Source organism: Oncorhynchus masou, chromosome 29 (assembly GCF_036934945.1).
Source record: "Oncorhynchus masou masou isolate Uvic2021 chromosome 29, UVic_Omas_1.1, whole genome shotgun sequence".
Taxonomy (NCBI): domain Eukaryota; kingdom Metazoa; phylum Chordata; class Actinopteri; order Salmoniformes; family Salmonidae; genus Oncorhynchus; species Oncorhynchus masou.
Genome location: NC_088240.1, coordinates 64,297,138 through 64,324,006, shown reverse-complemented (window position 1 = coordinate 64,324,006; position 26,869 = coordinate 64,297,138). Strand labels below are relative to the sequence as shown.

Below are 26,869 nucleotides of genomic sequence, written 5' to 3'. Positions count from 1 at the left end.
GGATTTATCCTACACTCTTAGAAGAAAAGGAGCTATCTAGAACCTTAAAGGGTTCTTCGGCTGTCCCCGTAGGAGAACACATTGAAGAACCCTTTTTGTTTCCAGGTAGAACCCTTTTGGGTTCAATGTGAACCCTTTTAGGTTCCATGTAGAACCCTGTTCCACATGGAACCCAAATGGGTTCTACCAGGAACTTAAAAGGGTTCTCCTATGGGTACAGCTGAAGAACCCTTTTGGAACCCTTTTTTTCTAAGAGTGTGGAGAATGTTACCTACAATATAATTTAGGGTGGCAGGTAGCCTAGTGGTTAGAGCGTTGTGCCAGTAACCAAAGTGTTGCTAAACCGAATCTCTGAGCTGACAAGCTAAAAACCTGTCATTCTACCCCTGACCATGCAGTTAACCCACTGTTCCCCGGTAGTCCGTCATTGTAAATATGAATTTGTTCTTAACTGACTTGCCTAGATAAATCATTAAAAAATATATAAGTTGCAGTCTACTGCAGAGATAGTCTGCAAAGTAATGTCATACTTTCCAGGTCCATACCCAAACTCTCTCCAAAAATACAGTGGGGCAAAAAAGTATTTAGTCAGCCACCAATTGACCTCATCCCGTCAGTTGAGGATGCCTGGTCATTCTTTAAAAGTAACTTCCTCACCATCTTAGATAAGCATGCTTCGTTCAAAAAATGCAGAACTAAGAACAGATATAGCCCTTGGTTCACTCCAGACCTGACTGCTCTCGACCAGCACAAAAACATCCTGTGGTGGACTGCAATAGCATTGAATAGTCCCCGCGATATGCAACTGTTCAGGGAAGTCAGGAACCAATACACGCAGTCAGTCAGGAAAGCAAAGGCCAGCTTTTTCAAGCAGAAATTTGCATCCTGTCGCTCTAACTCCAAAATGTTCTGGGACACTGTAAAGTCCATGGAGAACAAGAGCACCTCCTCCCAGCTGCCCACTGCACTGGTGGTAACACGGTCACCACAGATAAATCCATGATAATCGAAAGCTTCAACAAGCATTCCCCAACGGCTGGCCATGCCTTCCTCCTGGCTACTCCAACCTCGGCCAACAGCCCCCCGCCTGCCCGCAGCTACTCGCCCAAGCCTCCCCAGCTTATCCTTTACCCAAATCCAGATAGCAGATGTTCTGAAAGAGCTGCAAGACCTGGACCCGTACAAATCAGCTGGGCTTGACAATCTGGACCCGCTATTTCTGAAACTATCCACCGGCATTGTCGCAACCCATATTACCAGCCTGTTCAACCTCTCTTTCATATTGTCTGAGATCCGCAAGGATTGGAAAGCTGCCGCAGTCATCCCCCTCTTCAAATGGGGAGACACCCTGGACCCAAACTGTTATAGACCTATATCCATCCTGCCCTGCCTATCTAAGGTCTTCGAAAGCCAAGTCAACAAACAGATCACTGACCATCTCGAATCACACCGTACCTTCTCCACTGTGCAATCTGGTTTCCGAGCTGGTCACAGGTACACCACAGACACGCTCAAGGTACTAAAAGATATCATAACCGCCATCGATAAGAGACAGTACTGTGCAGCCGTCTTCATCGACCTGGCCAAGGCTTTTGACTCTGTCAATCACCATATTCTTATCGGCAGACTCAGTAGCCTCGGTTTTTCTAATGACTGCCTTGCCTGGTTCACCAACTACTTTGCAGACAGAGTTCAGGGTGTCAAATCGGAGGGCATGTTGTCCAGTCCTCTGGCAGTCTCTATGGGGGTGCCACAGGGTTCAAAGCCTCCTTCACTCACGCTGCCAAACTTACACTAGTAAAACTGACTATCCTACCAATCCTCGACTTCGGGGATGTCATCTACAAAATAGCTTCCAATACTCTATCAGCAAACTGGATGCAGTTTATCACAGTGCCATCCGTTTTGTTACTATAGCACCTTATACCACCCACTGGCTCCAGGTCATCTACAAGTCCATGCTAGGTAAAGCTCCGCCTTATCTCAGTTCACTGGTCACGATGGCAACACCCACCCGTAGCACGCGCTCCAGCAGGTGTATCTCACTGATCATCCCTAAAGCCAACACCTCATTTGGCCACCTTTCGTTCCAGTTCTCTGCTGCCTGTGACTGGAATGAATTGCAAAAATCTCTGAAGTTGGAGACTTTTATCTCCCTCACCAACTTTAAACATCTGCCATCTGAGCAGCTAACCGATCGCTGCAGCTGTACATAGTACATCGGTATATAGCCCACCCAATTTACCTACCTCATCCCCATACTGTTTTTATTTATTTACTTTTCTGCTCTTTTGCACACCAGTATCCCTACCTGCACATGACCATCTGATCATTTATCACTTCAGCATTAATCTGCAAAATTGTAATTATTCGCCTACCTCCTCATGCCTTTTGCACACAATGTATATAGTGTCTTTTTTTCTTTTTTTTCTACTGTGTTATTGACTTGTTTATTGTTTACTCCATATGTAACTCTGTGTTGTTGTCTGTTCACACTGCTATGCTTTATCTTGGCCAGGTCGCAGTTGTAAATGAGAACTTGTTCTCAACTAGCCTACCTGATTACATAAAAAATAAAAAATCTATCACGTCCAGAAAACAGTGTGTGCTCCAGATTACATTTTGGTAATAAGTGCTCTGGATCTGTCAGTGCAGTGGTGACCCATATACCTCCACCTCACACAGGATCAGGTGTTCACTTCTTCCTGGAATGACCACGTTGATGTATCGACCCTCCATCCCGTTACATTGGAAGGTGCTGGAGAAGCCAGCTGGATGAAGAGATCACAGCACACCTGCAGGAGGAAATCGAAACTGCTTCAGAACAGTAACTATGAAACAAACAGCTCCATGTTTAACTCATCAGACTCATATAGTGAACCACTCAATAATGTTGACAATTCAACACATTTCCTGGTGTTGTAAGTCAGGCTGCACCATAGAGATAGATAGAGGACTCAAGTGACTAAAAGTCTGTTTTAGCATATGGAGTGCCATTGAGGACTTTCACCATTTTGAAGTACTCAACTGGGTGGGACTTTCTATGGGTTAAGGAAGGATCACATAATTCCAGGAGGGATCAGACAATGAATTATACTTGTGAGCAAATATTCTGTAACTACAAGTGGCAGTAAATATTCAACCTTGGCTTTAGACCCTTTCAGTTTGTTTACCAACCCATAGAAGTAGTAGAAAATAAAAGGAGCAAAACAAAAAATAACAATATGGGGATGAGGTAGTTATAGGGGCTATTTACAGATGGGGTATGTACAGGTGCAATGATCTGTAAGCTGCTCTGACAGCTGATGCTTAAAGTTAGTGAGGGAGACATGAGTCGCCAGCCTCAGTGATTTTTGCAATTCGTTCCAGTCATTGGCAGCAGAGAACTGGAAGGAAAGGCGGCCAAAGGAGGAATTGGCTTTCGGGGATGACCAGTGAAATATACCTGCTGGAGCAGAAAAAAGCCAGTCATTATGCCATTAACTGGTAAAAAAACATGAATAGTTGTCAAAGTATATTATTTTCATGGTATGTTGATGGAAGAGGAACAATGGTGGACTTGGGCCCTGGCTTGTCCTTTTGAGTAAAAACTAGCCTCTGGGTGGGTGCTGCTATGGTGACCAGTGAGCTGAGATAAGGCGGGGCTTTACCTAGCAAAGACTTTGTTTGGCAACTCATTTGAAGCGAGGACCAGCCAATGAGAGCATACAGGTCAGGGTGGTGGGTAGTATATGGGGCTTTGGTGACAAAATGGATAACACTGTGATAGACTGCATCCAATTTGCTGAGTAGAGTATTGGAGGCTATCTACAGCTTCACATTTTACGGATTCGGCAGCCGACTATAAACCAATGTGTAACTACTGTTGAGGCAACGATACATGATTTATGTATGTATATACAGTATGTATATCCAAGACATCACTTGAATATTTGTCTGCATAAAATGAGTCAGTATAAGACATGATTGCTTACATTACTTTTTTATTATGCAAGTCAGTTAAGAACAAATTCTTATTTTCAATGACAGCCGAGGAACAGTGGGTTAACTGCCTGTTCAGTGGCAGAATGACAGATTTGTACCTTGTCAGCTCGGGGGGTTGAACTTGCAACCTTCCGGTTACTAGTCCAACGCTCTAACCTTGGCTACCCTGCCGCCACCTCAATAATATTCACATGGAATTAAATGTGATTGGGCTTATCCTTACCAGTTGGGGAGAGGTACCCATAAACCTCCACCTCACAGAACTGTGAAGAAGACTGTTCTGACCTGGAAGAACCACAGTCACATAACTTCCTCAGAGTGAGAGATCATATGACAAAGTGAAAAAACATTTTTAGAAATATTTGCAAATGTATTGAAAATTAAATACAGAAATATCGAATTTACATAAGTATTCACATCCCTGAGTCAATACTTCATAGAAGCACCTTTTACAGCGATTACAGTCTTTCTGGGTAAATCTCTAAGAGCTTTCCACACCTGGATTGAGCAACATTTGCCCATTATTATTTTCAGTTGTTCAAGGTCTGTCAACTTGGTTGTTGATCATTACTAGACAACCAGGTATTGCCTTTGATTTTTAAGTAGGTTTAATTCAAAACTGTAACTCGGACACTCAGGAACATTCACTGTCTTCTTGGTAAACAACTCCAGTGTAGATTTGGCCTTATGTTTTACGTTATTCTCCTGATAAAAGGTGAATTAATCTCATAGTATCTGGTGGGAAACAGACTGAATCAGGTTTTCCTCTAGGATTTTGCCTGTGCTTAGCTGCCTTCCATTTCCTATTTATCCTGAAAACCTCCCCAGACCTTAACAATTACACAAATACCCATGACATTATGCAGCAACCACAGTGTTTGAAAATATGGAGAGTGGTTCTCAGTGATGTGTTGTATTGGATTTGCCCTAAACATAACACTTTGTATTCAGGACAAACAGTTAGTTGCTTTGCCACATTTTTTGCAGCATTACTTTAGCACCTTGTGGCTAACTGCATGCGTGTTTTGAAATAGTTTTATTCTGTACAGGCTTCATTATTTTCACTCAGTCAATTAGGTTAGTATTGTGGAGTAAATACAATGTTGTTGATCCATCCTCAGTTTTCTCCTGTCACAGCCATTAAACTCTGTAATTGGAGGCCTGTATCATTGTAGTGATTGGGTGTATTGATACACCATCCAAAGTGTAATTAATAACTTCACCATGCTTGAAGGGATATTCAATGTATGCTTTTTTATTTTTTACCCATCTACCAATAAGTGCCTTTCTTTGTGAGGCAATGGAAAAACTCCCTGGTCTTTGCAGTTGAATCTCTGTTTGAAATTCACTGCTCGACTGAGGGACCTTACAGATAATTGTATGAGTGATGTACAGAGATGAGGTAGCCATTAAAATGTTTTGTTAAACACTATTATTGCACACAGTGAGTCCATGCAACTTATTATGTGACATTTTTTCTACTGAACGTATTTGGGCTTGTCAAGCTTACTTTTGTATTTATTTTACCAAACCTTTATTAAACTAGGCAAGTCAGTTAAGAACAAATGATTATTTACAATGACGGCCTACCCCGGCCAAACCCTAAACCTGACGACGCTGGGCCAATTGTGCGCTGCCCTGTGGGATTCCCAATCAATAACACATTATTGACTCAAGCCACTGACATTTTGGGGTTTATACAAGCTAGTGACAAAAACATATACATTTCTGTACATTTTCAATTCAGGCTGTAAAACAACAAAATGTGGGTGGAAAACGTACTTTCAAACGTACTTTGAAATTCCTTCTCATGGCCACTGTTAATAACCCCATGGTGTTGCCTATGGTAGTATTACTTTCAAGGTAGTTTGGTAGTATTCACTTCAAGCCTACTTTCAAGTGCTGATTTTTCATCTTTGACATCTTGTTTTATTAAGTACAATTAAAATTACCATTATGTAAACAAATTAGCATCACTAGTATTATGTCCAAATAAGGTTAAAGGCATTCAATGGACTAGTGGTGGATTCTGTCATATTCTCTAACCTAACGTCCAGTGGAGTTTAAACGTATGTTGATGTATGCTTGATTTGGTCTGGTCATCTGAGTAGCATTAAGCCGTATATTAATGCAGCTGGTAAATATTTGCTTATGTTTATGGTCCTTCAAACTTTGTTCACCATGTCTTATGATATGAAGGCAGCAAGCAATAAAGTCATCTGCAGTAATTCTGACCACAATTGAATAATTTAGAGTAGAAGATAGGGATACAACTTTAGAGGGAACAGGCTATGGCAAAGAGTGGATTATTGTACAGAGGCCAAAATGGACCTATTTACAGACTACAAGCACAAACAACCAAATACATCATGGAAACATTACAGATTCAAGATTTCACCTTTAATTAATTTTAGCATAATAGCAATAGTATTACAGCATTATATGTATTTCTAAGTATGAATGAGAACCATCTAACCAATAATTAGGCAACAAAAAATGTATGAATATTTTTGTATTACACAAAATGTTGGCCAATTTATACCCAAACTTCCAAAAAACAGTGTGCAAGAAGAACTTCCAGAACAGGGGACCAAATTTGTTTTTGTATACTGAAAGTAAATACACATTTTTGATAATTAACATACTGGAAGTATACTAAAAAATATTAATTGTTTTTCGTAAAACAATACATTCCCCAAACATTTCAGGGTGCTGTTAAGAGTTAACGATCTGATTTAGTTACATGTAGGCCCAGTCCCATCCAGGGGTGACCCATACACCTCCACCTCACACAAGGTCAGGTACTCCTTCCTCCCTGGAATGACCACGATGACATATCGACCCTCCATGCCCGGACACTGGAAGGTGCTTGAAGTGCCAGCTGAGATAGAGGAGATCACAGCACACCTGCAGGATAAAACAGAAACAAACTACTATAGTACCTACTGATAGCCACTTCTGTTCAAATCCAAATGGATATTAAGCCCCTATCTCAGGCTACTTAAAGTAGTTAAATAAAGGTTAAATAAAAATAAGAAAGTGCCCTTCTGCCGGACACCCAACAATCGTTTTGGTAAAAAGCTGAGAATGCAAGGACTGACCATTCATAATATCAAAATTAGAGTTTTAACAATGTTTTGTTAAATTGTTTACAAACATTGGAGAAAAAATATTTTTTATTTTGGGATCTTATGGGGTATGACAGTTGAACTAAGCTTATGAGGTATTTATGAGTTATATACTTTAAAAAATCAGCATTACTTTGGGTATGAATCGTTAATTTAAAAGTATAAAAATGTATGTCCCAATAACGGATTGCTCCTTTAACATAGCCATTAAGTAAATTAGGCAGGATATAGTGCCTTCGGAAAGTATTCAGACCCCTTGACTTTTCCACATTTTGGTAGGTTACAGCCTTATTTTAAAATGGATTCAATAGTTTTTTCCCTCATAAATCTACACACTCAATACCCCATAATGACAAAGCAAAAACAGTATTTTAGAAATGTTAGCAAATGTATACAAATTAAACTGAAATATCACATTTACATAAGTATTCCAACCCTTTACTTTGTTGAAGCACCTTTGGCAACGATTACAGCCTTGAATCTTCTTGGGTATGATGCTACAAGCTTGGCACAACTGTATTTTGTGAGTTTCTCCCACAACTCTCTGCAGATCCTCTCAATCAGGTTGGACGAGCAGCGTTGCTGCACAGCTATTTTCAGGTCTCTCCAGAGATGTTCGGTCGGCTTCACGTCCAGGCTCTGGCTGGGCCACACAAGGACATTCAGAGACTTGTCCCGAAGGCACTCCTGTGTTGTCTTGGTTGTGTGTTTAGGGTTGTTGTCCTGTTGGAAGGTGAACATTCACCCCAGTCTGAGGCCCCGAGCACTCTGGAGCAGGTTTTAATCAAGGATCTCTGTACTTTGCTCCGTTCATCTTTACCTCGATCCTGACTACTCTTCCAGTTCCTTCCACTGAAAAACATCCCCACAGCACGGCTGCTGCCACCACCATGCTCCACCTTAGAGACGGTGCCAGGTTTCCTCCAGAAGTGATGCTTGACATTCAGGCCAAAGAGAGACCAGAGAGTCTTGTTTCCCATGGTCTGAGAGTCTTTAGTTGCCTTTTGGCAAGCTCCAAGTGGGCTGTCATGTGCCTTTTACTGAGGAGTGGCTTTCGTCTGGCCACTCTACCATAAATGCCTGATTGCTGAGTGCTGCAGAGATGGTTGTCCTTCTGGAAGGTTCTCATATCTCCACTCTGTTAGAGTGACCATCAGGTTCTTGGTCACCTCCCTGACAAATGCCCTTCTCCCCTGATTGCCGGGTTTGGCCGGGTGGCCAGCTCTAGGAAGAGTCTTGGTGGTTCCAAACTTCTTCCATTTAAGAATGATGGAGGCCATTTTTTGGTACCCTTCCCCAGATCTGAAGGGAGCTCTACAGACAACTCTTTCGACCTCATGTAAATAAGGTATTTCTGTTTTTATTTGTATTAAATTAGCAAACATTTCTAAAAAAAACGTTTTTGAGGATGTTTTTTATTTAATACATTTTAGAATAAGGCGGGGAAAAAATTTGGAAAAAGTCAAGGTGTCTGAATACATTCCGATGGCACTGTATTTATTTATATGGTTATAACTCCACCTTGCCTGCTGATAGGCCTGGTTGGTTTTCCAAACCTCATTGCTTCAACTAATCTTTAAAACGTATATGACGCCAGATTCAAAACTTATAATTTTTAAATTTTAATTATTATACAAGTTATTGCAACCAAAATAATGTTATATACAGTATATGGGAGATACAACTGTCATGACATGGCCCTCTTTGGGTATAGCGAGTGCCTTCCCCTCTCTCCTCTCCTACACCCAGGTTCTGTTATCTCAGGTCATAAATTCCTGGAGGAGACTCTCTCCTCCTGGCCATGCAGAAAGAGACACATAACGAGAACAAAGTAACTTCTTCTACATCACAGGATTTGAGAACTGAACAATATCCATGTTTTGGAGAATGTATAAAACGGTCAGTGGAGAAGCCAGCTACAACCCGATCCATTTTGTTTCATGTTTGTGACCTCATAAAAGACAATACAGTCACATTACCACAACTCTATTTATACAGGTGCCTTCGTTATGAGGTGTGCGTCAAACTATTGTATAAAATGAATGAGTAAAGATGAAACTATTTGTGAAATGATGTAAGGTATTGTTGAACCGTTGATGTGAGAGAATTGTATTCCCTTTAAAGTTGAACTAAGTCATTGTCCTGCCCCCACGAGCACAGACATGATCTGGCTCATGGGACAGCCCTTTTCTACTGTTATGAATAAAACCCCCACCTGAAGAAATCCTCTTCAGACCAAGCGTACCTCGGTCAGCTGAGGGGGCGAAGGTTGAGTAGAGACCACAAAAACCTCAGTATAAGCTAAGGTTGTAATGGTTGTTGAATTCCTAACCATACCACGTGGAGCATTGGCTACAAGGGTGGAAATGGTTCAACTCTGAGACTATCGATCCCGAAAGAATAAGAGCAACTCTTCGATACTAATTACTAGTCTGCAGCTTGAAATTATGTCAACCTGACATGCGAAGACCGACAACCGCCAAAACATCTATTCTATTAGAACATTTCTGATTGGTACTCTGAAGTATCCATTCTAACCACGAAAGACTTCAGGGAAGAAGAGAGAGAGACGCTCGGATGAACTTTCCAACAGAAAGACAGACGATTCCAACAGAGATCACGACGACACACTGAGCGTAAATATATATTGATTACAATTATTCCCGAATGAGTGAGAAAAGGATTATAATTTCAATTAATATAATTATCAACTTTGTTTGTGACAGCCTTTTCGATTTTCCCGCCCTTCTCAGTCCACACCCACTTCCCTTTGTCCACAAAGCCGTCATATCGGCATAGCTCACTAGGGAGCCTCCCTTATTTCCTTGTAACCATAACTGCTGTTTGTTTATGCATTTCTGTGATTATTTAGTTAGTTAGTAAATAAATGAATAAGACAATTGATGTATGGATGATTCATAGTAAAGGCTGGGTTCGTGCAGATAACCAACAATTTACGACGTTTGGAATGAGACTAACGTGAGGTAAAGAATAATTAATTAATTCGAAGACTAATTGATTAGATATTAAAATATCTGAAGAGTTATATTAGGAAAAGTATAACTTTGAAATCTGAAGATTTTCCTTTGTGCCCCGACTTCCAAGTTATTTACATTTACATGATTAGTTTAATCACGTAATAATAATTACAGAGAATTGATTTGATAAAATAACAGTCTTCACTTTAATGATGCCAAAGACACAACACAACCATACCAGCAATGCATAATTTGCTGCGAAGAGACAGAATCGTTAGAGTTTTGGGACACTGTAAAGTCCATGGGGAATAAGAGCACCTCCTCCCAGCAGCCCTACGATAATCAATCATTTCAATAAGCCTTTTTCTACGTCTGGCCATGCTTTCCACCTGGCTAGCCCTACCCCGGCCAACAGCTCAGCACCCCGGCCAACAGCTCAGCAACCCTACCCCAGTATCTCTACTTGCACATCATCATCTACACATCTATCACTCCAGTGTTAATGCTAAATTGTAATTATTTCGCCTCAATGGCCTATTTATTGCCTCATCTCCGTACTCTTCTACTTTTGCGCACACTGTACAATGATTTTTCTATTGTGTTATTGACTGTACGTTTGTTTGTGTAACTCTGTGTTGTTTTAAATTAAAAATTAAAATTAAAAAAGACAATTTGTTTTGGTACTTTCCATATGTAGCTTTTTTTTGGTAGCAGGTCTAGAAATGGCTGAAGAATTGCTACATATATCTGGAGCTAACTCTGCAGATAGCACTACAGGGTGATTTGAAAACTCATAGTCAATCGATCAATAATATAAAAACCTTTGGCACTGTATGTATATATATATATATATATATATATATAAACTCAGCAAAATAAGAAACGTTCTGTTTTCAGGACCCTGTCTTTCAAAGATAATTCATAAAAATCCAAATAAGTTCACAGATCTTCATTGTAAAGCTTTGAAACACTGTTTCCCATGATTGTTCATAGATCCATAAACAATTAATGAACATGCACCTGTGGAACGGTCGTTAATACACTAACAGCTTACAGATGGTAGGCAATTAAGGTCACAGTTATTAAAACTTAGGACACTAAAAAGGCCTTTCTACTGACTCTGAAAAACACCAAAAGAAAGATGCCCAGGGTTCCTGCATATCTGCGTGAACGTGCCTTAGGCATGTTGCAAGGAGGCATGAGGACTGCAGATGTGGCCAGGGCAATAAATTGCAATGTCCATACTGTGAGATGCCTAAGACGGCGCTACAGGGAGACAGGACGGACAGCTGATCGTCCCCGCAGTGGCAGACCACGTGTAACAACACCTGCACAGGATCGGTACATCCGAACATCACACCTGCGGGACAGGAACAGGATGGCAACAACAACTGCACGAGTTACACCAGGAACACACAATCCCTCGATCAGTGCTCAGACTGTCCGCAAAAGGCTGAGAAAGACTGGACTGGGGGCTTGTAGGCCTGTTGTAAAGCAGGTCCTCACCAGACATCACCGGCAACAATGTTGCCTTTTGTCCCAAGCCCACCATCGCTGGACCAGACAGGACTGGCAAAAAGTGCTCTGACAAGTCACGGTTTTGTTTCACCAGCGTTGATGGTCAGATTTGCGTTTATCGTTGAAGGAATGAGCATTACACAGAGGCCTGTACTCTGGAGCGGGATCGATTTGGAGGTGGAGGGTCCGCCATGGTCTGGGGTGGTGTGTCACAGCATCATCAGACTGAGCTTGTTGTTATTGCAGGCCATCTCAACGCTGTGCGTTACAGGGAAGACATCCTCCTCCCTCATGTGGTATCCTTCCTGTAGGCTCATCCTGACATCACCCTCCTGCATGACAATGCCACCAGTCAAACTGCTCATTCTGTGTGTGATTTCCTTGCAGACAAGAATGTCAATGTTCTGCCATGGCCAGCGAAGAGACCGGATCTCAATCTCATTGAGCACGTCTGGGACCTGTTGGATCAGAGGGTGAGGGCTAGGGCCATTCCCCCCAGAAATGTCCGGGAACTTGCAGATGCCTTGGTGGAAGAGTGGGGTAGCATCTCACAGCAAGAACTGGCAAATCTGATGCAGTCCATGAGTAGGAGATGCAGTGCAGTACTTAATGCAGTTGGTGGCCACACCAGATACTGAATGTTACTTTTGATTTTGACCCCCCCCCCCCCCCTTTGTTCAGGGAAACATTATTCCATTTCTGTTTGTCACGTCTGTGGAACTTGTTCAGTTTATGTCTCAGTTGTTGAATCTAGTTATGTTCATACAAATACCCTTGAATGAGTAGGTGTGTCAAGACTTTTGACTTTAATCTTTAAAACTTAAAGTTAAATGGACCTCAACTCTCCTACAGTAATTCACCTAGGATTGTCGATGCCGTTGTTTTCCAGGGAATCTCCAATGCGTATCTCAGCTCCATTGAGTCTGCTGGGAACACTGTCGACTGTGTTGGTGATGGTGATGGAGAACACTTTGTAGGTCTTCAGAAGGTCCACCCTCCACCAGGCGTTGATGTCCTGTAGAGTGTGGGTGCAGGACCCTCCTAACCAAATAGCATTGCGATTCCCGTCAATAGCATTGCCTGGAATGCCAAACCCATACAAAGACGACTGGGTGGCCTTTCCATATAGAGCCACATTATCTCCTGGACAAAATAGAGCATAATGCACATTAACTATCATCTTATCAAACAATTGTTGGAACTTGTGTAAACATATTCATGCACTGTAATCGTGGAGATTAATGTTTAGACTACCATTATAGAGAATATAACAAAAGTTGTACTTATAACACTGTTCATTATAAATATATATATATATGTACATATATATATATATATATATAAATATATATATATATATATATGAATATAAGTTCTGACCGGTTGGGGCAAGGTAGCCATAAACCTCCACTTCACAGAGTGTCAGAAGTCTTTTCTGTCCTGGTAGAACCACAGTCACATAGCGTCCTTTAAAGCCTGGGTCAAAGGCAAGGGTGAGAGAACTGCCAACTGGAACAGAGGGAATTGTTTTAACCCTGGAGAGAGAAATGGATTTTACTGACCTCGTTACTGGAAAATACTGCCTCATGAACTATATAACTTGATTTAAACTAAATTAACAAGACACAGGAGATGATATGCTGATATCTATAACTGTGCCTGTGGTCTGGTGGTAACCTGTGAGTAGGGTTGAAACTTTTCACCAGCATTGCTTGTTTCTATCTGTCCTGCCTGCATGGGTTTTTATGTACAGTATGTCCACTATGTATATTCTGGTCACTCTAATTGAGTTCTTCATGGACATAAACAGTAACAACACATTGTAAATACAAGTTAAAAACCACAGTATCTTGACTCACAGAGGGTTATGAATGCCATTGTCCACTAAAGAATTTCCTATTCGTATCTCAGCCCCGTTAAGCCTCTCAGGAACAGCATCCCCTCTGTTGGTGACAGTGATGGAGGTGACTATGTAGGTATCAAGCAGGTCCACTCTCCACCAGGGGTTAGTGGATTCGTCAGTGGCAGTGCAGGACCCATGATGGAAATGTGAATCGCGGTTCCCATCAATGGCATTGGAGGCATGACTCAAACCGTGCCATGGGTTCTCGATGAGGTCTGACTGTGTAGCTTTTCCACGCAAGGCAAGATTTCCTGCAGGTGAACATATCATTGAGTGAGTATAGAGGAACAATTTAATGATGCTGTCAAAACAGAATAACAAAGTTTTCTAATCTGTTGAAAGTCTGGGGCCTTAGCGAAAAAAAATATGTTACATGGTAGATAAAATCATGACATTTAGTACAAACATGAATTCAGATGATATGAAAACATCCGAGAAGGGATGCTCGTTGCAAACTTAACGTGGATGCGCAAGACTAAATGGCCGCCGATGTAGATGATAATTAATCCATAGTCATGTATAAAATAAGCTATTAAGCAACATTTTTTTAAAATAACATGACATTAAGTAATAATTCATTAAATGTATTCCTTAAGTTCTGATACGTGGAGAAAATAAAATACTCAAGGTTCTGGTTCACATGTGCCAGCACAATGGCATAATGGTACAATGCAGTGCATGATAATCCAGCACCCAGCCATCAACACTTCTGAGAACAGAGGGGCTCACTTTTGCAGCCACTATTGAAACATGAAAAATGGTTTGGTAATAGAAATTTGGTACTTTTGGTACTTCTATTAAATTTGTCTCACGTTTGGAAATCAACTAAATGTATTTAACGTATTATAAAATGATTACATTTGATCTGTGTGTGCGGTGCGGAATGCTTTCCTAAAAACTTTTTAAATGAAAAGTAACCTAAAAAGTCATCTATGCCTACCTGGCAGAATCATTATTATTTGCATCAATCCAGTGGCCATGTGTTTTGCAAACTCCATCACATGTGTGTGTGTGCTACAGAAATGCTGCTAACCAAACAAGTGTTAAGTGCATACACACTTGAATGAAAGAGTAACAACACTCAAAATACTATTTTTGCCGTTATATGGTTTTGGCATCAAATATCATGATACTTAACCTGGTATCGGTATCGAAGTAAACTTTTCTGTATCGTGACAACACTAGCTTCTTAGGGCTGAGATCCCGGTAAAGGGATCGATATGACAACAGCCAGTGAAAGTGCAGAGCGCCAAATTCCAACAACAGAAATCTCACAATTCAAAGACAGGAGTCACAAAAAGCACAAAGATAGGAGTCACAAAAAGCACAAATGGAGATAAAATGAATCACTAACCTTTGATGATCTTCATCAGATGACACTCATAGGACTTCATGTTACACAATACATGTATGTTTTGTTCGATAAAGTGCATATTTATATCCAAAAATCTGAGTTTATATTGGCGTGTTATGTTCAGTAGTTCAAAAACGTGGTGATTTTGCAGAAAGCCACATCAATTCACAGAAATTATCATAATAAACATTGATAAATGATACAACTATTATACATGGAACTTTAGATAAACTTCTCCTTAACTTCTTGTTGACAGGGGGCAGTATTTTCACTTCCGGATTAAATGCATGCCCAAATTCAACTGCCTGCAACTCATCCCCAGAAGATAGGATATGTATATTATTAGTAGATTTGGATATAAAACACTCCGAAGTTTCTAAAACTGTTTGAATCATGTCTGTGAGTATAACAGAACTTATTTAGCAGGCGAAACCCAGAGGACAGACTATTCTGATTTTTTTTGAGGTCCCTCTCTTTTCAATAGTTTTCATTGGGAATCCAGATTTCTAAGGGACCTTCTTGCAGTTCCTACCGCTTCCACCGGATGTCACCAGTCTTTAGAAATTGGTTGAGGTTATTTCTTTGTGTAATGAAGAAGTACGGCCATCTTGAACGAGGGTCACTTGAAGTGTACTGTTAGATAGAGGCACGTGACCAGAAAGCTAGCTACAATTTGTTTTCTTCCTGTATTGAACACAGATCATGCCGTCTTCAATTTTATCGATTATTTACGTTTAAAAATTCCATAAAGTTCTATTACAAAAGTAGTTTGAAATGTTTTGGCAAAGTTTACAGGTAACTTTTGAGATATTTTGTAGTCACGTTAAGCAAGTTGGAACCGGTGTTTTTCTGGATCAAACGCGCCAAATAAATGGATATTTTGGATATATATTGATGGAATTAATCGAACAAAAGGACATTTTGTGATGTTTATGGGACAAAAGAAGCTTGTCAAAGGTAGGGCATGAATTATATTTTTATTTCTGCGTTGTGTTGCGCCTGCAGGGTTGAAATGTGGTTTCTCTCTTTGTTTACAGAGGTGTTATCCTCAGATAATACCATTGATTGCTTTCACCGAAAAGCCTTTTTGAAATCTGACATGTTGGCTGGATTCACAACAATAAATATTCACTTACCAGTGATGATCTTCATCAGAATGCGCTCGCAAGAATCCCAGTTCCACAATAAATTTTTGTTTTGTTCGATAATGTCCATCATTTATGTCCAAATTCCTCCTTGTTGTTAGCGTGTTCAGCCCAGTAATCCAAATTCATGACGGGCGAGCAGACGAGCAGACGAAAAGTAAAAAAGTTCCGTTACAGTCCGTAGAAACATGTCAAACGATGTATAGAATCAATCTTTAGGATGTTTTTAACATAAATCATCAATAATTTTCCAACCGGAGAATTCCATTGTCTGTAGAAAAGCAATGGAAAGCAAGCTAACTTTCACGTGAGCGCGCATGGTCAGCTCGTGGGACTCAGGCAGACCTCTGACTCATTCCCTTCTCATTCACCCCCACTTCACACTAAAAGCATCAAACAAGGTTCTAAAGATGTTGACATCTAGTGGAAGCCTTAGGAAGTGCAAGATGACCAATATCCCACTGTATCTTCAATAGCGGCAGAGTTGAAAAACTACAAGCCTCAGATTTCTCACTTCCTGTTTGGATTTTTTCTCATTTTTTCTGCCATATGAGTTCTGTTATACTCACAGACATCATTCAAACAGTTTTAGAAACTTCAGAGTGTTTTCTACCCAAAATACTAATAATATGCATATATTAGCAACTGGGACTGAGGAGCAGGCAGTTTACTCTGGGCACCTCTGGGCATCTTATTCATCCAAGCTACTCAATACTGCCCCAAGCCATAAGAAGCTAGCAGGCAGTTTGGCAGCCTCTGGTAAAAGCGTCCACAAAGTTGTAATGGCGCCGTTTTATGGTCCACTAATCAATTGTGCTAATGTGTGTGTTCTTTGGAGTTATTTGTAACTTATTTTGTACGTAATGTGTCTGCCACCGTCTCTTATGACCGAAAAGAGCTTCTAGATATCAGAGCTTCTAGATATCAGCGATTACTCACCCTGTACTGGAAGAAGATTTTTTCATTAACGAGTCGGACACAAAGGATTTACTCCAGACACCCGACAAGGCCCTCATCACAGTCATTCGCTGGAGAAAGAGAGGGACATTTCTGGGACGTAGGTCTGGGTGCCTTGTAAGTATTCGACGGCGAGTGGCTAATCTGCCTTTACCATTGGTACCATTAGCCAACGTACAATCATTGGATAATAGAATAGACAAACTATGAGTATGTATATCCTACCCACTGGACATTAAAAACTATAATATCTTATGTTTCACCGAGTCGTGGCTGAACGACGACATGAATAACATACAGCTGGCGGGTTTTACACTTTTTAACCAGGATATTACATCTTGTAAGACAAAGGGTGGCAGTCTATGTATATTTGTAAACAACAGCTGGTGTATGAAATCTAAGGAAGTCTTGAGGTTTTGCTTGTCTGAGGAAGAGTATCTCATGATAAGCTGTAGACCACACTATTTACCAAGAGAGTCTATTTAACACCACAAACTGATGCTGACACTAAGACCGAAATCAATGAGCTGTATATGGCCATAAGCAAACAAGAGGCGGCGCTCCTAGTGGCCAGAGACTTTAATGCAGGGAAACTTAAATCTGTTTTACCTAAAAAGTTCTCTAGAGCAGCTTTACTCCACACACAGAAACGTGTACAAAGCTCTCCCCCGCCCTCCATTTGAAGCAGATGAAGGAGATGCTAAGCTACAGGACTGTTTTGCTAACACAGACTGGAATAAGTTCCAAGATTCTTTCGATGGCTTAGAGGAGTACACCACATCAGTCACTGGCTTCATCAATTAGTGCATCGATGATGTCATCCCAACAGTGACTGTACGTAAATACCCCAACCGGAAGTCATGGATTATAGGAACTTATTCTACCACTGAGCTAAAGGGTAGAGCTGCCGCTTTCAAGGAGCGGGACTCCAACCCGGGAGTTTTTAAGAAATCCCACTATGCTCTCTGACTAACCATCAAACAGGCAAAGCATCAATACAGGACTAAGATTGAATCATACTACACCGGCTGCAATGCTTGTCAGATGTGGCAGGGCTTACAAACTTTTACAGACTACAAAGGGAAGCACAGCCGCAAGCAGCTCAGTGACACGAGCCTACCAGACAAGCTAAATCACATGCTTGAGTGCATCAGCTGTTCCGGACGACTGTGTGATCACGCTCTCCGTAGCCGATGTGAGTAAGACCTTTAAACAGGTCAACATTCACAAGGCCGCAGGGCTCCGAGCATGCACTGACCACCTTGCAAGTGTCTTCACTGACATTTTCAACTTGTCCCTGACTGAGTCTGTAATAACAACATGTTTCTAGCAGACCCCCAAAGTCCCTGTGCTTAAGAACACTAAGGTAACCTTTCTAAATGACTACCGACTCGTAGTACTCACGTCTGTAGCCATGAAGTGCTTTGAAAGGCTGGCCATGGCTCACATCAACACCATTATACCAGAAACCCTAGACCCACTCCAATTTGCATACCGCCCCAACAGATCCGCAGATGATGCAATCTCTATTGCACTCCACACTACCCTTTCCCACGTGGACAAAAGGAACACCTACGTGAGAATGCTATTCATTGACTAGAGCTCAGCGTTCAACACCATAGTGCCCTCAAAGCTCATCACTAAGCTAAGGGCCCTGTGACTAAACACCTCCCTCTGCAACTGGATCCTGGACTTCCTGACGGACCGCCCCCAGGTGGTAGGAGTAGGTGACAACACATCCGCCACCTCAACACAGGGGCCCCTCAGGGGTGCGTGCCTCCTGTACTCCCTGTTCACTCATGACTGCATGGCCAGGCATGACTCCAACACCATCATTAAGTTTCCCGATGACACAACAGTGGTAGGCCTGAACACCGACAATGATGAGACAGCCTATAGGGAAGAGGTCAGAGACCTGGCTGTTTGGTGCCAGTGTAGGAGAGTTAAAATGGTTATTACATCAAACTAGTGCACAACGCAGAACAGAACCTCCAGGTTAGGGGTCAATGGCCCAAACCCGCAAAAAGGAATATTCCAAGTTCAGATAGAAGGGGGGCGTCAGATTGCTATGATCGCCAGGAACTTAACCTTTGGTTTCTAGTTTCAATTGTTGCACTACTAGTACTGCCTGTTAATGTTAAGTAGGCAGCTACAGTAGCTGGATGATATTAACATCTTCGGTTTTCATTAAATTAAATGTATTTTATTTAATCTGGGTGCTTACGTAACCTACTAACACCTTGGTACTAACCGTAGTCCAAGAAAACACTGAGAGAGAAAGGTATGTGTCGCAGATTACTCCGGTGTAGAAGTCCGTAATGTTAAATAAATAAAGCATCCCAAGGTTAATGCTGTAGGTATTGTTATAGGGGGAGTGTAAGACTATTAAAACAAGTAAGTTTCAGAGTTTTATCATTGCTATTGATATAGTTTTATAGAGTACTAAAAAGTATTGCTATTGCTAGCTTTCTGTGATGCAGATGGTTAGCTGAGCTGCCGATTTTGCTGGCTTTGCATTATGGGAGTTTTTCACTTCGGACTGAATGGGATAAATGTGATTTCACATTGTAGCTTCTTTGTATTACAGTAGTTTTTTTACATGAGTTGTTGTATTTTAATACTGTCAACACTGAAAGCACCTAGCAATCCATTAGAGATGTGAGACAGGGTTTCATCTGTCTTCATGCTCCTCTATAGAAAAACTTGTCAGATGGTGCATTGGAGATTGATATATTCCTGTCCTGTCTTTTCATGATATAATTACAGGTATGGTTCTACTGTCTAAGAATTACTATTATACATTCTTTGTACTTATTTTATTCTATACATTGTGACTTTCTGTAAGAATGTGATTGTGGGAGTCTGAGAAAACACAGAGAGAAAGAAAAATTTGTCAGATGGTGCATTGGAGATTGATGTATTCCTGTCCTGTCTTTTCATAATATTATCTACATAAAAGCCCCTAAAGACAGCCGTGGTGTCGTTCTTCATTTCTTGGTTCTTCTGTGGTACATATAAAGACCACTACAGACTGGTGCAATGACCCGGATCAACAGATCAACTGCAACGGATCGCCGAGGAACCACCACACAGAACTGGGTCGACTTAACACGTCTAGAACATTTGAGGGCAAGGTTAACTTTGTACAATATGTTGTGTACACCACAGTTGTTGAGATTACAGAGCAGGAGAGAAGATGTATCAGTTGTTGGTGATAACAATGTACATGTTACTCCGGTTAGTGTTACTGTGAGAGGTCCACAAGTTATTACCACTGGGGTGGGGCGGGGGGCTCAGTTGGCCAGTATGGTGGAACATAGTGCAGAGTTAGTCAAACAACTGTGCATTGAATTAGGAAATCAAGTTGCCGCTAGTCTAGCAGGGGCTGATCCAAGCACTCCCCAAACCATAGTACAAATACCTGATTGGTCAAAGGTCAACCTAATTCTGAAGTCAGACATCAGAGAACAGACTGGTGCACAGTGACTGAATGACAAGAAATGAAGCAAGCTGACTTGAAACAGAAGGGATGCAGTATATCAGCACAGGGGCAAGAGATACAGGACAGACTGATGGGGCAGGCTGAAGACATAGTCAGAATTGGGCTCTGTGGAAACCACCTCATTAGCACAAGCAGAGACCCTGAATCCATATTCAATATCCTGAGGCAGCACTTTGGAGAGGCAATCTCATCTACAATTCCATTAAGATACTTCTTGGATTATTGGGTCAGACTGAACAAAGCAATTGACCTTGCCAATGAGTGCTTGCAAAGACAGGGAAAAAGAGTGGATGATCCAGGTCATGAGGTGACCATGATGTTTGTTAAGCACTGCCCTGACCCAGCACTATATACCGCTCTTGGATGCAAGCCTTTTGAAAAGGAGAAAAAGGAAAACCTCATGGCGGTGCCCTAAAACGTCTGTAACCTCAAGACTGGACTCCTTAATGTGAGGAGGCACTGGAGAAGCTAAAAGTTGCAGTCTATCAAACAGCCATGATGGATCACCCAGACTTTACCAGACCATTTCTTCTATTAATAGATGCATCAATGGATGGCTTAAGTGCAGGACTTAGCCAGACACTTGAGGGTGAGAGTAGGTCCAGACCAGTAGCCTTAGCAAGCAAAACTCTGTTGAGGTCCCAGTCTCGTTACCCAGCACACAGATAAGAAGTTCTTCGCTCTTAAGTGGGATGTGAAAAGTTTACGCATTGGCTGAAGGGAAATAGATCCACAGTCCTAACAGGTAACAACCCCGTGACATATATAATGACAAAACCAAAGCTAGATGCCCATGAGCAACGGTGGGTCTCTAAACTGATCTGTTTCACCTGTTCGCGCGCTTTAGGGACAATACAGTGCCACCAACACAGCCCGCGACCACAGACTGTGGGCTCTCCTTCTCCATGGCCAACGTGAGAAAACATTTAAACGTGTTAACCCAAGCAAGGCTTCCGGCCCAGACAGCATCCCTAGCAGCGTCCTCAGAGCATGCGCAGACCAGCTGGCTGGTGTGTTGACGGACATATTTAATCAATCCCTATCCCAGTCTGCTGTCCCCACATGCTTCAAGATGGCCACAATTGTTCCTCTTACCAAGAAAGCTAAGGTAACTGAAATAAATTACTATCGCCCCGTAGGTATTCCTCTTGTCCAGATGGGATAGGGCAGTGTGCAGTGCAATAACGATTGCATCATCTGTGGATCTTTTGGGGCGGTAAACAAATTTAAGTGGGTCTAGGGTGTCAGGTAAGGAAGAGGTGATATGATCCTTAACTAGCCCCTCAGAGCACTTCAGGATGACAGAAGTGAGCGCTACGGAGTGATCGTCATTTAGTTCAGTTTCCTTTGCTTTCTTGGGTACAGGAACAATGGTGGACATCTTGAAGCAAGTAGGGACAGCAGACTGTGATAGTGAGAGATTGAATATGTCCGTAAACACTCCACCCAGCTGGTCTGCGCATGCTCTGAGGACGCGGCTAGGGATGCCGACAGTCTTGCAAGCGTTTACCCACTTAAATGTATTGGCTGGTTAGCCCTTTGTAGTTCATGATTGTCTGTAGACACCGCCACATACGTCTTGTGTCTGAGCTGTTGAATCGCGACTCCACTTTGTTGCTGTACAGAGGAAATAACTTCACTGTTTGTATTCAACCATATTCGCAGTCACCTTGCCGTGGTTAAATGCGGTGACTTGCACTTTCAGTTCAGCGTGAATGCTGCCATCTATCCACGGTTTCTGGTTTGGGTAGGTTTTAACAGTCACAGTGGGAACAGCATCCCCTATACACTTCCCGAGGAATTCAGTCAAGCATGGATTCTGATTGGTTAGACCAGCATTGAATAGACCTTAGCACAGGTATTTCCTGCTTGAGTTTCTGCCTATAGGAAGGGAGGAGCAAAATGGGGTCGTGATCTGATTTGCAGAGGCGGGGGAGGGCCTTTTAGGCATCCCGGAAGAGAGAATAGCAGTGGTCGTGTTTTTTCCCAGCGCGAGTACTACAGTTAATTTGTTGATAGAACTTCGGTCAGGATATGTGGTTTCCAGTTTGCATCAAGTCCAGTGTAATTCCTTGAGGGCCGTCATGGTATCGGCTTGAGGGGGAATATACACGGCTGTGACTATAACAAAGAGAATTCTCTTGGGAGGTAATACTGTCGGCATTTGATTGTGAGGTGTTCTAGGACGGGTGTACAAAAGGTCTTGAGTTTCTGAATGTTATCGCAATCACACCATGAGTGGATAATCATGAAACATACACCAACGCCCTTCTTCCCGGAGAGTTCTTTATTCCTGTCTGCGCAATGTACTGATAACCCAACTGTCTGTATGAACGGGGAGTGTATATCTGGAGAGAGCCATGATTCCGTGAAACAGAGTATGTTACAGTCCTTTATGTCTCTCTGGAAGGAGATCCTCGCACTGAGCTCGTCTACTTTTTTGTCCAGAGTCTGAACTTTAGCAAGTAATATACTCTGAAGTGGTGGATGGTTTGCCCGTCTCCTGAGTTGGACTAGAAGTCCACTCAGAATACCTCTTCTCTGCCGGCGTCATCTTGGAGCAGCCTCTGGGATAAGTTAAATTGCCCTGGGTGGTGCGAACAATGCAACCAATTCAGGAAAGTCATAATCCTGGTCGTAATGCTGGTGAGTTACCGCCACTCTGATATCCAAAAGTTATTTCCGGCTGTATATAATAACGCAAAAACGTTATGGGCTAATAATGTTAGAAATACCACACACAAAAACTAAATACTGCAAAGCCGCTTAGGAGCTGGAAGCAGAGCTGCTAGGTCTGTCTGCGCCATCTTTCAGCCATCACTTTTTAACGCCAAGGCCCCGGATATGATCCTAGTACATAAATCTGCAAGTTGTGTCATAAATACATTGAGATGTAATATTTCCTCACATTTCATAGTAAGAGACCTTGCCCTGTTAATTTAAAGGGCATTATATCTCAACCTGGTCTCAGAGCATTTCGTATTATTCTGTATGTAAATGCATAACACACCATTTAGCATGATATGTTATGTTTCGTATGTTATGTACTAATTTGTAGATGTTCATCACCCAATTCGTATGATATGTTAAGAATTACAATTCGGTATTATATATTACAATTTGCTAAACGTTTTATATGTTATGTATTTGCACATTTATGATATCTTACGAATTCGCTAAATGTATGATATGATACGAATTTGAAAAAGTATGATAAGTTGCAAATGCTAGCTAGGTGACTAACATTAGCAAGCTCGCTAAAGTCAGCTAGGCCAGGTGTTAGGGTTAATGTTAGGGTTACTTTTAGAAGTGAGGTTCAAGGGTTAAGGTTAGGGTTAATGTTAGGGTTACTTTAAGGAGTTAGGTTCAAGGGTTCGGGTTTGGGGAAGGGTTGGTTGAGAAAGGTTGAGGTTAGGTTAGCTAATTTGCTAAGTAGTTTTGTTGGGGCTTGTTTCCTTGTTCCTTGTCAATCATTGGCTCATTGGTGAAATTAGCATTGTGACAATATCTTTCATTAAATCATTCAAAAAGCTTTATTAATGCAATTGCAGACAGAAGTTGACCCCAGGAACATAGCACACATATTTCTGAGTAAGTTCTGCAAAATATAAAAGCTCCCAAGTTATTTTATTAAACCCGAAGTCCAACCCTAGTGATGTCACTGCCTACATTATTATCTTCTACTCCTGATACCAAATCCATGCCTACTCAACACTAAAACTCTTGTTTATTTAGCTATCTAAAAGCTTAGCAGTAAATGTCCAAGTTAGTTGATTTTGAGTGGAATGTCTAACTAATCTCTTATCTCTTACACTCCCCTGCAGAGTTCTGTCTTCACAGTCACACATTTCTCAGACAGTTTCTTCATAAGAGCCCAGAAAAGTACTGTGGAACAATATTAAACCTCATAATGTGTATGTATATTGTTAATTTGTAGTCTAGGACCCTATAAATGTAAGGAGGGAGAGGTCTTATAACCCCTCCCCTTCTATTAATACAACATAAGCATAATTATTATAATACATCAAACAATTGGTACAGCCTCTATCATGAGCCCTAGGTGAACCCCTTTCATTTTCGATGAAGCTCAAATGTAGTAAGTAGTCAAAAAGTTGCCATTTATCTAAAGTTGTCCATGATAGGATTCGAACTCCCGATTTTAGGATTGCTAGAGGTTTGCGTTATACGTCCGCCCATCTATCTATCCAACTAACCACCCTACTATAGTTTTCGCCTTAAGTAACCATCTGTCTTATGTAACCATATCAAACGTAACATATCATATCAAATGGAGAGTCTTGGATTTACGTACAGAATGATACGAAATGCTCTGAGACCAGGTTGACTATCTAAGTTAATAACAGGAGGAAAGGAATTAAAGATGTGATTACTTGGGACGGTCGCGCCAATAGAGCATGCCAGTCCCAGGAGATTCAACAAGAGGAACATCATGGCTGATCTCACCATCCTGGAGGAAAAGCCCAGAGCAAGTCAACAATGGGTCTAATAGGTACCAGTCCACAGAAACATTCAATTCAATCACAATTTATCATTTTTATAAATTCAGCTCACTTGAACAAAGACATTTTAAATATTGTTTTACTCACCTCTCAAGAAGAAGAATAAACACCAAGAGAATTTTGGGTCGTGTAATTTTTAAATGTTTTGTACTATTCATTTGAACTCATTTTAACATTCTGTCATAAAGAGCACATGTTGAACATTTAAAAAATGTTTTAAACATTTCTAGTCATCTATGTGTAACATGGTTGAAGTGTTATTCTTGACCCGCTCAGTTTTCTACCATATTTTAATTGAAAATATTATTTAAAAAGTAATCACCATATGAAAACAAGACTTCAGTTCCCGTAGCATGGTTGTTCTTGAAAATGAGGGACAAATGTAAATGTATCACTAATCTGGTGAAATTAGTAATAATCTTCGGAAATGACATTGTCAAAGCAACAAAATAACAAGGGCTTTACTATTATGGTGAAGACTTCAGGACATTTTTGGGTTAAAATCTTCCTCAGAAAAGGGACATGTCAAAAGGCAGATTTTTGGCTATTTAGAAATACTTTATTAATTAAAAAATCTGATGTATTTGTTTTTTTAAAAGGGTACTTATTTTAATATAACAGGCATACATTTCTGTATAAGTTCTACTTAATAAAGAACGTAATTTAAGAGAGTATGATATTAGCAGAAAGGACCATGAGAGGTGCTGCATTACTCTTAGCACTATTCTCTCCTTTCGTGAACTTGCTACTTTTTTAAAGAGAATTACAAGTCTTTCTCCTTGTAAACACATCAGCATGCATTTAAGTAAAGGATTGGATTATGGGAACATCACGCCCATCTGAATTCAACCCACTGCTGAATTAAGACATTATTATTATGCCATAACTGTTATGAAAATCAACATTTAACATGTGGTTGTGTAAGGTAGAAAATATAACATAATAGAAGACAATTCCAAATAGTATTAGATGTTAATATCCTCTTACCTTCACACTCAACAAAATAAGGTCACTGTTGATGTTGATGTAGGTAAAAGCTCTGTAGACAGCTGAATCTGACTGATTCATTTATACACCTCCTAACAATTTACCATACCATGATAGCTAGTCACCTGCACTACTGTGCCATAGTTTGACTTCCAGCCCCACATCAGTGCGATAAGACAGGTCACAACCATCTCCAGTTAATCATCAACAGGGCTGCTTGTATCATGACCGGACATTCATGGAGGGACCAGACGAGATACTTCTGTAAAATGCTGGAATCTAACCACTGACGGACAGGATCCTTTTCAACATCCTAGTGACGTTTCTTTGGGACTATTATAGACATCCTGACAACTGATACACTGAATGTCCTGAGAACGTCCTAAAATCACCCTTATCTGGTCCTCAATGACATCCCAGGACCATCCTGGGAACTAGACAAAACACTCCTAGAGAATGTTCTCTTGTGACCATCACACATTTGTCCCGATGACAGGAACAATAATGTGTTGACTTTTGTCTTGTAGACGGCTATAAGAACGGCTCTGGCTGCCCAAGGACACCATGTGGGAGAGCTGCTAGCAGGTATTGGAGGACTTCATGCTCAAGGGGACTTTGGTTTTTGCTATGAGTAAATATGGGTGTTTATTTATTTTTGTGTGAAACATTTGCTTCGGGGGATCCTTTTTGTAACCTGCCTGCTGGCCTGCGCTGCTTAATGGGCTCCTTTGTTTCTTTGGTTTGGATTGTATGTTTGTCTGATGATTTGAAGTAACATGGTTTTTAAATAAAAAATAAAGAGAACATTTTATTCGGAGATGAGGCATTCTCACTGAATTGTGAAAACGAATTGAGAATGTATGACTTGTTTACTGAAACGATGACAACTGAAA

The 26,869-nt window shown here is 41.1% G+C and overlaps 1 protein-coding gene across 1 annotated transcript; it reads right to left on the bottom strand.

Moving 5' to 3' along the window:
* Positions 1–6,362: 6,362 nt before the first annotated feature.
* On the bottom strand, positions 6,363–26,134 carry LOC135520274 (fucolectin-6-like). Its single transcript, XM_064945698.1, has 6 exons — positions 25,977–26,134; positions 24,861–24,937; positions 13,468–13,762; positions 12,989–13,143; positions 12,469–12,751; positions 6,363–6,891 (listed from the first exon to the last, which is right to left on the bottom strand). Exons 2-6 carry the CDS (start codon positions 24,934–24,936, stop codon positions 6,720–6,722), a joined length of 981 nt encoding a protein of 326 aa, XP_064801770.1. The 5' UTR covers position 24,937; positions 25,977–26,134; the 3' UTR covers positions 6,363–6,719.
* Between the last annotated feature and the right edge of the window lie 735 nt (positions 26,135–26,869).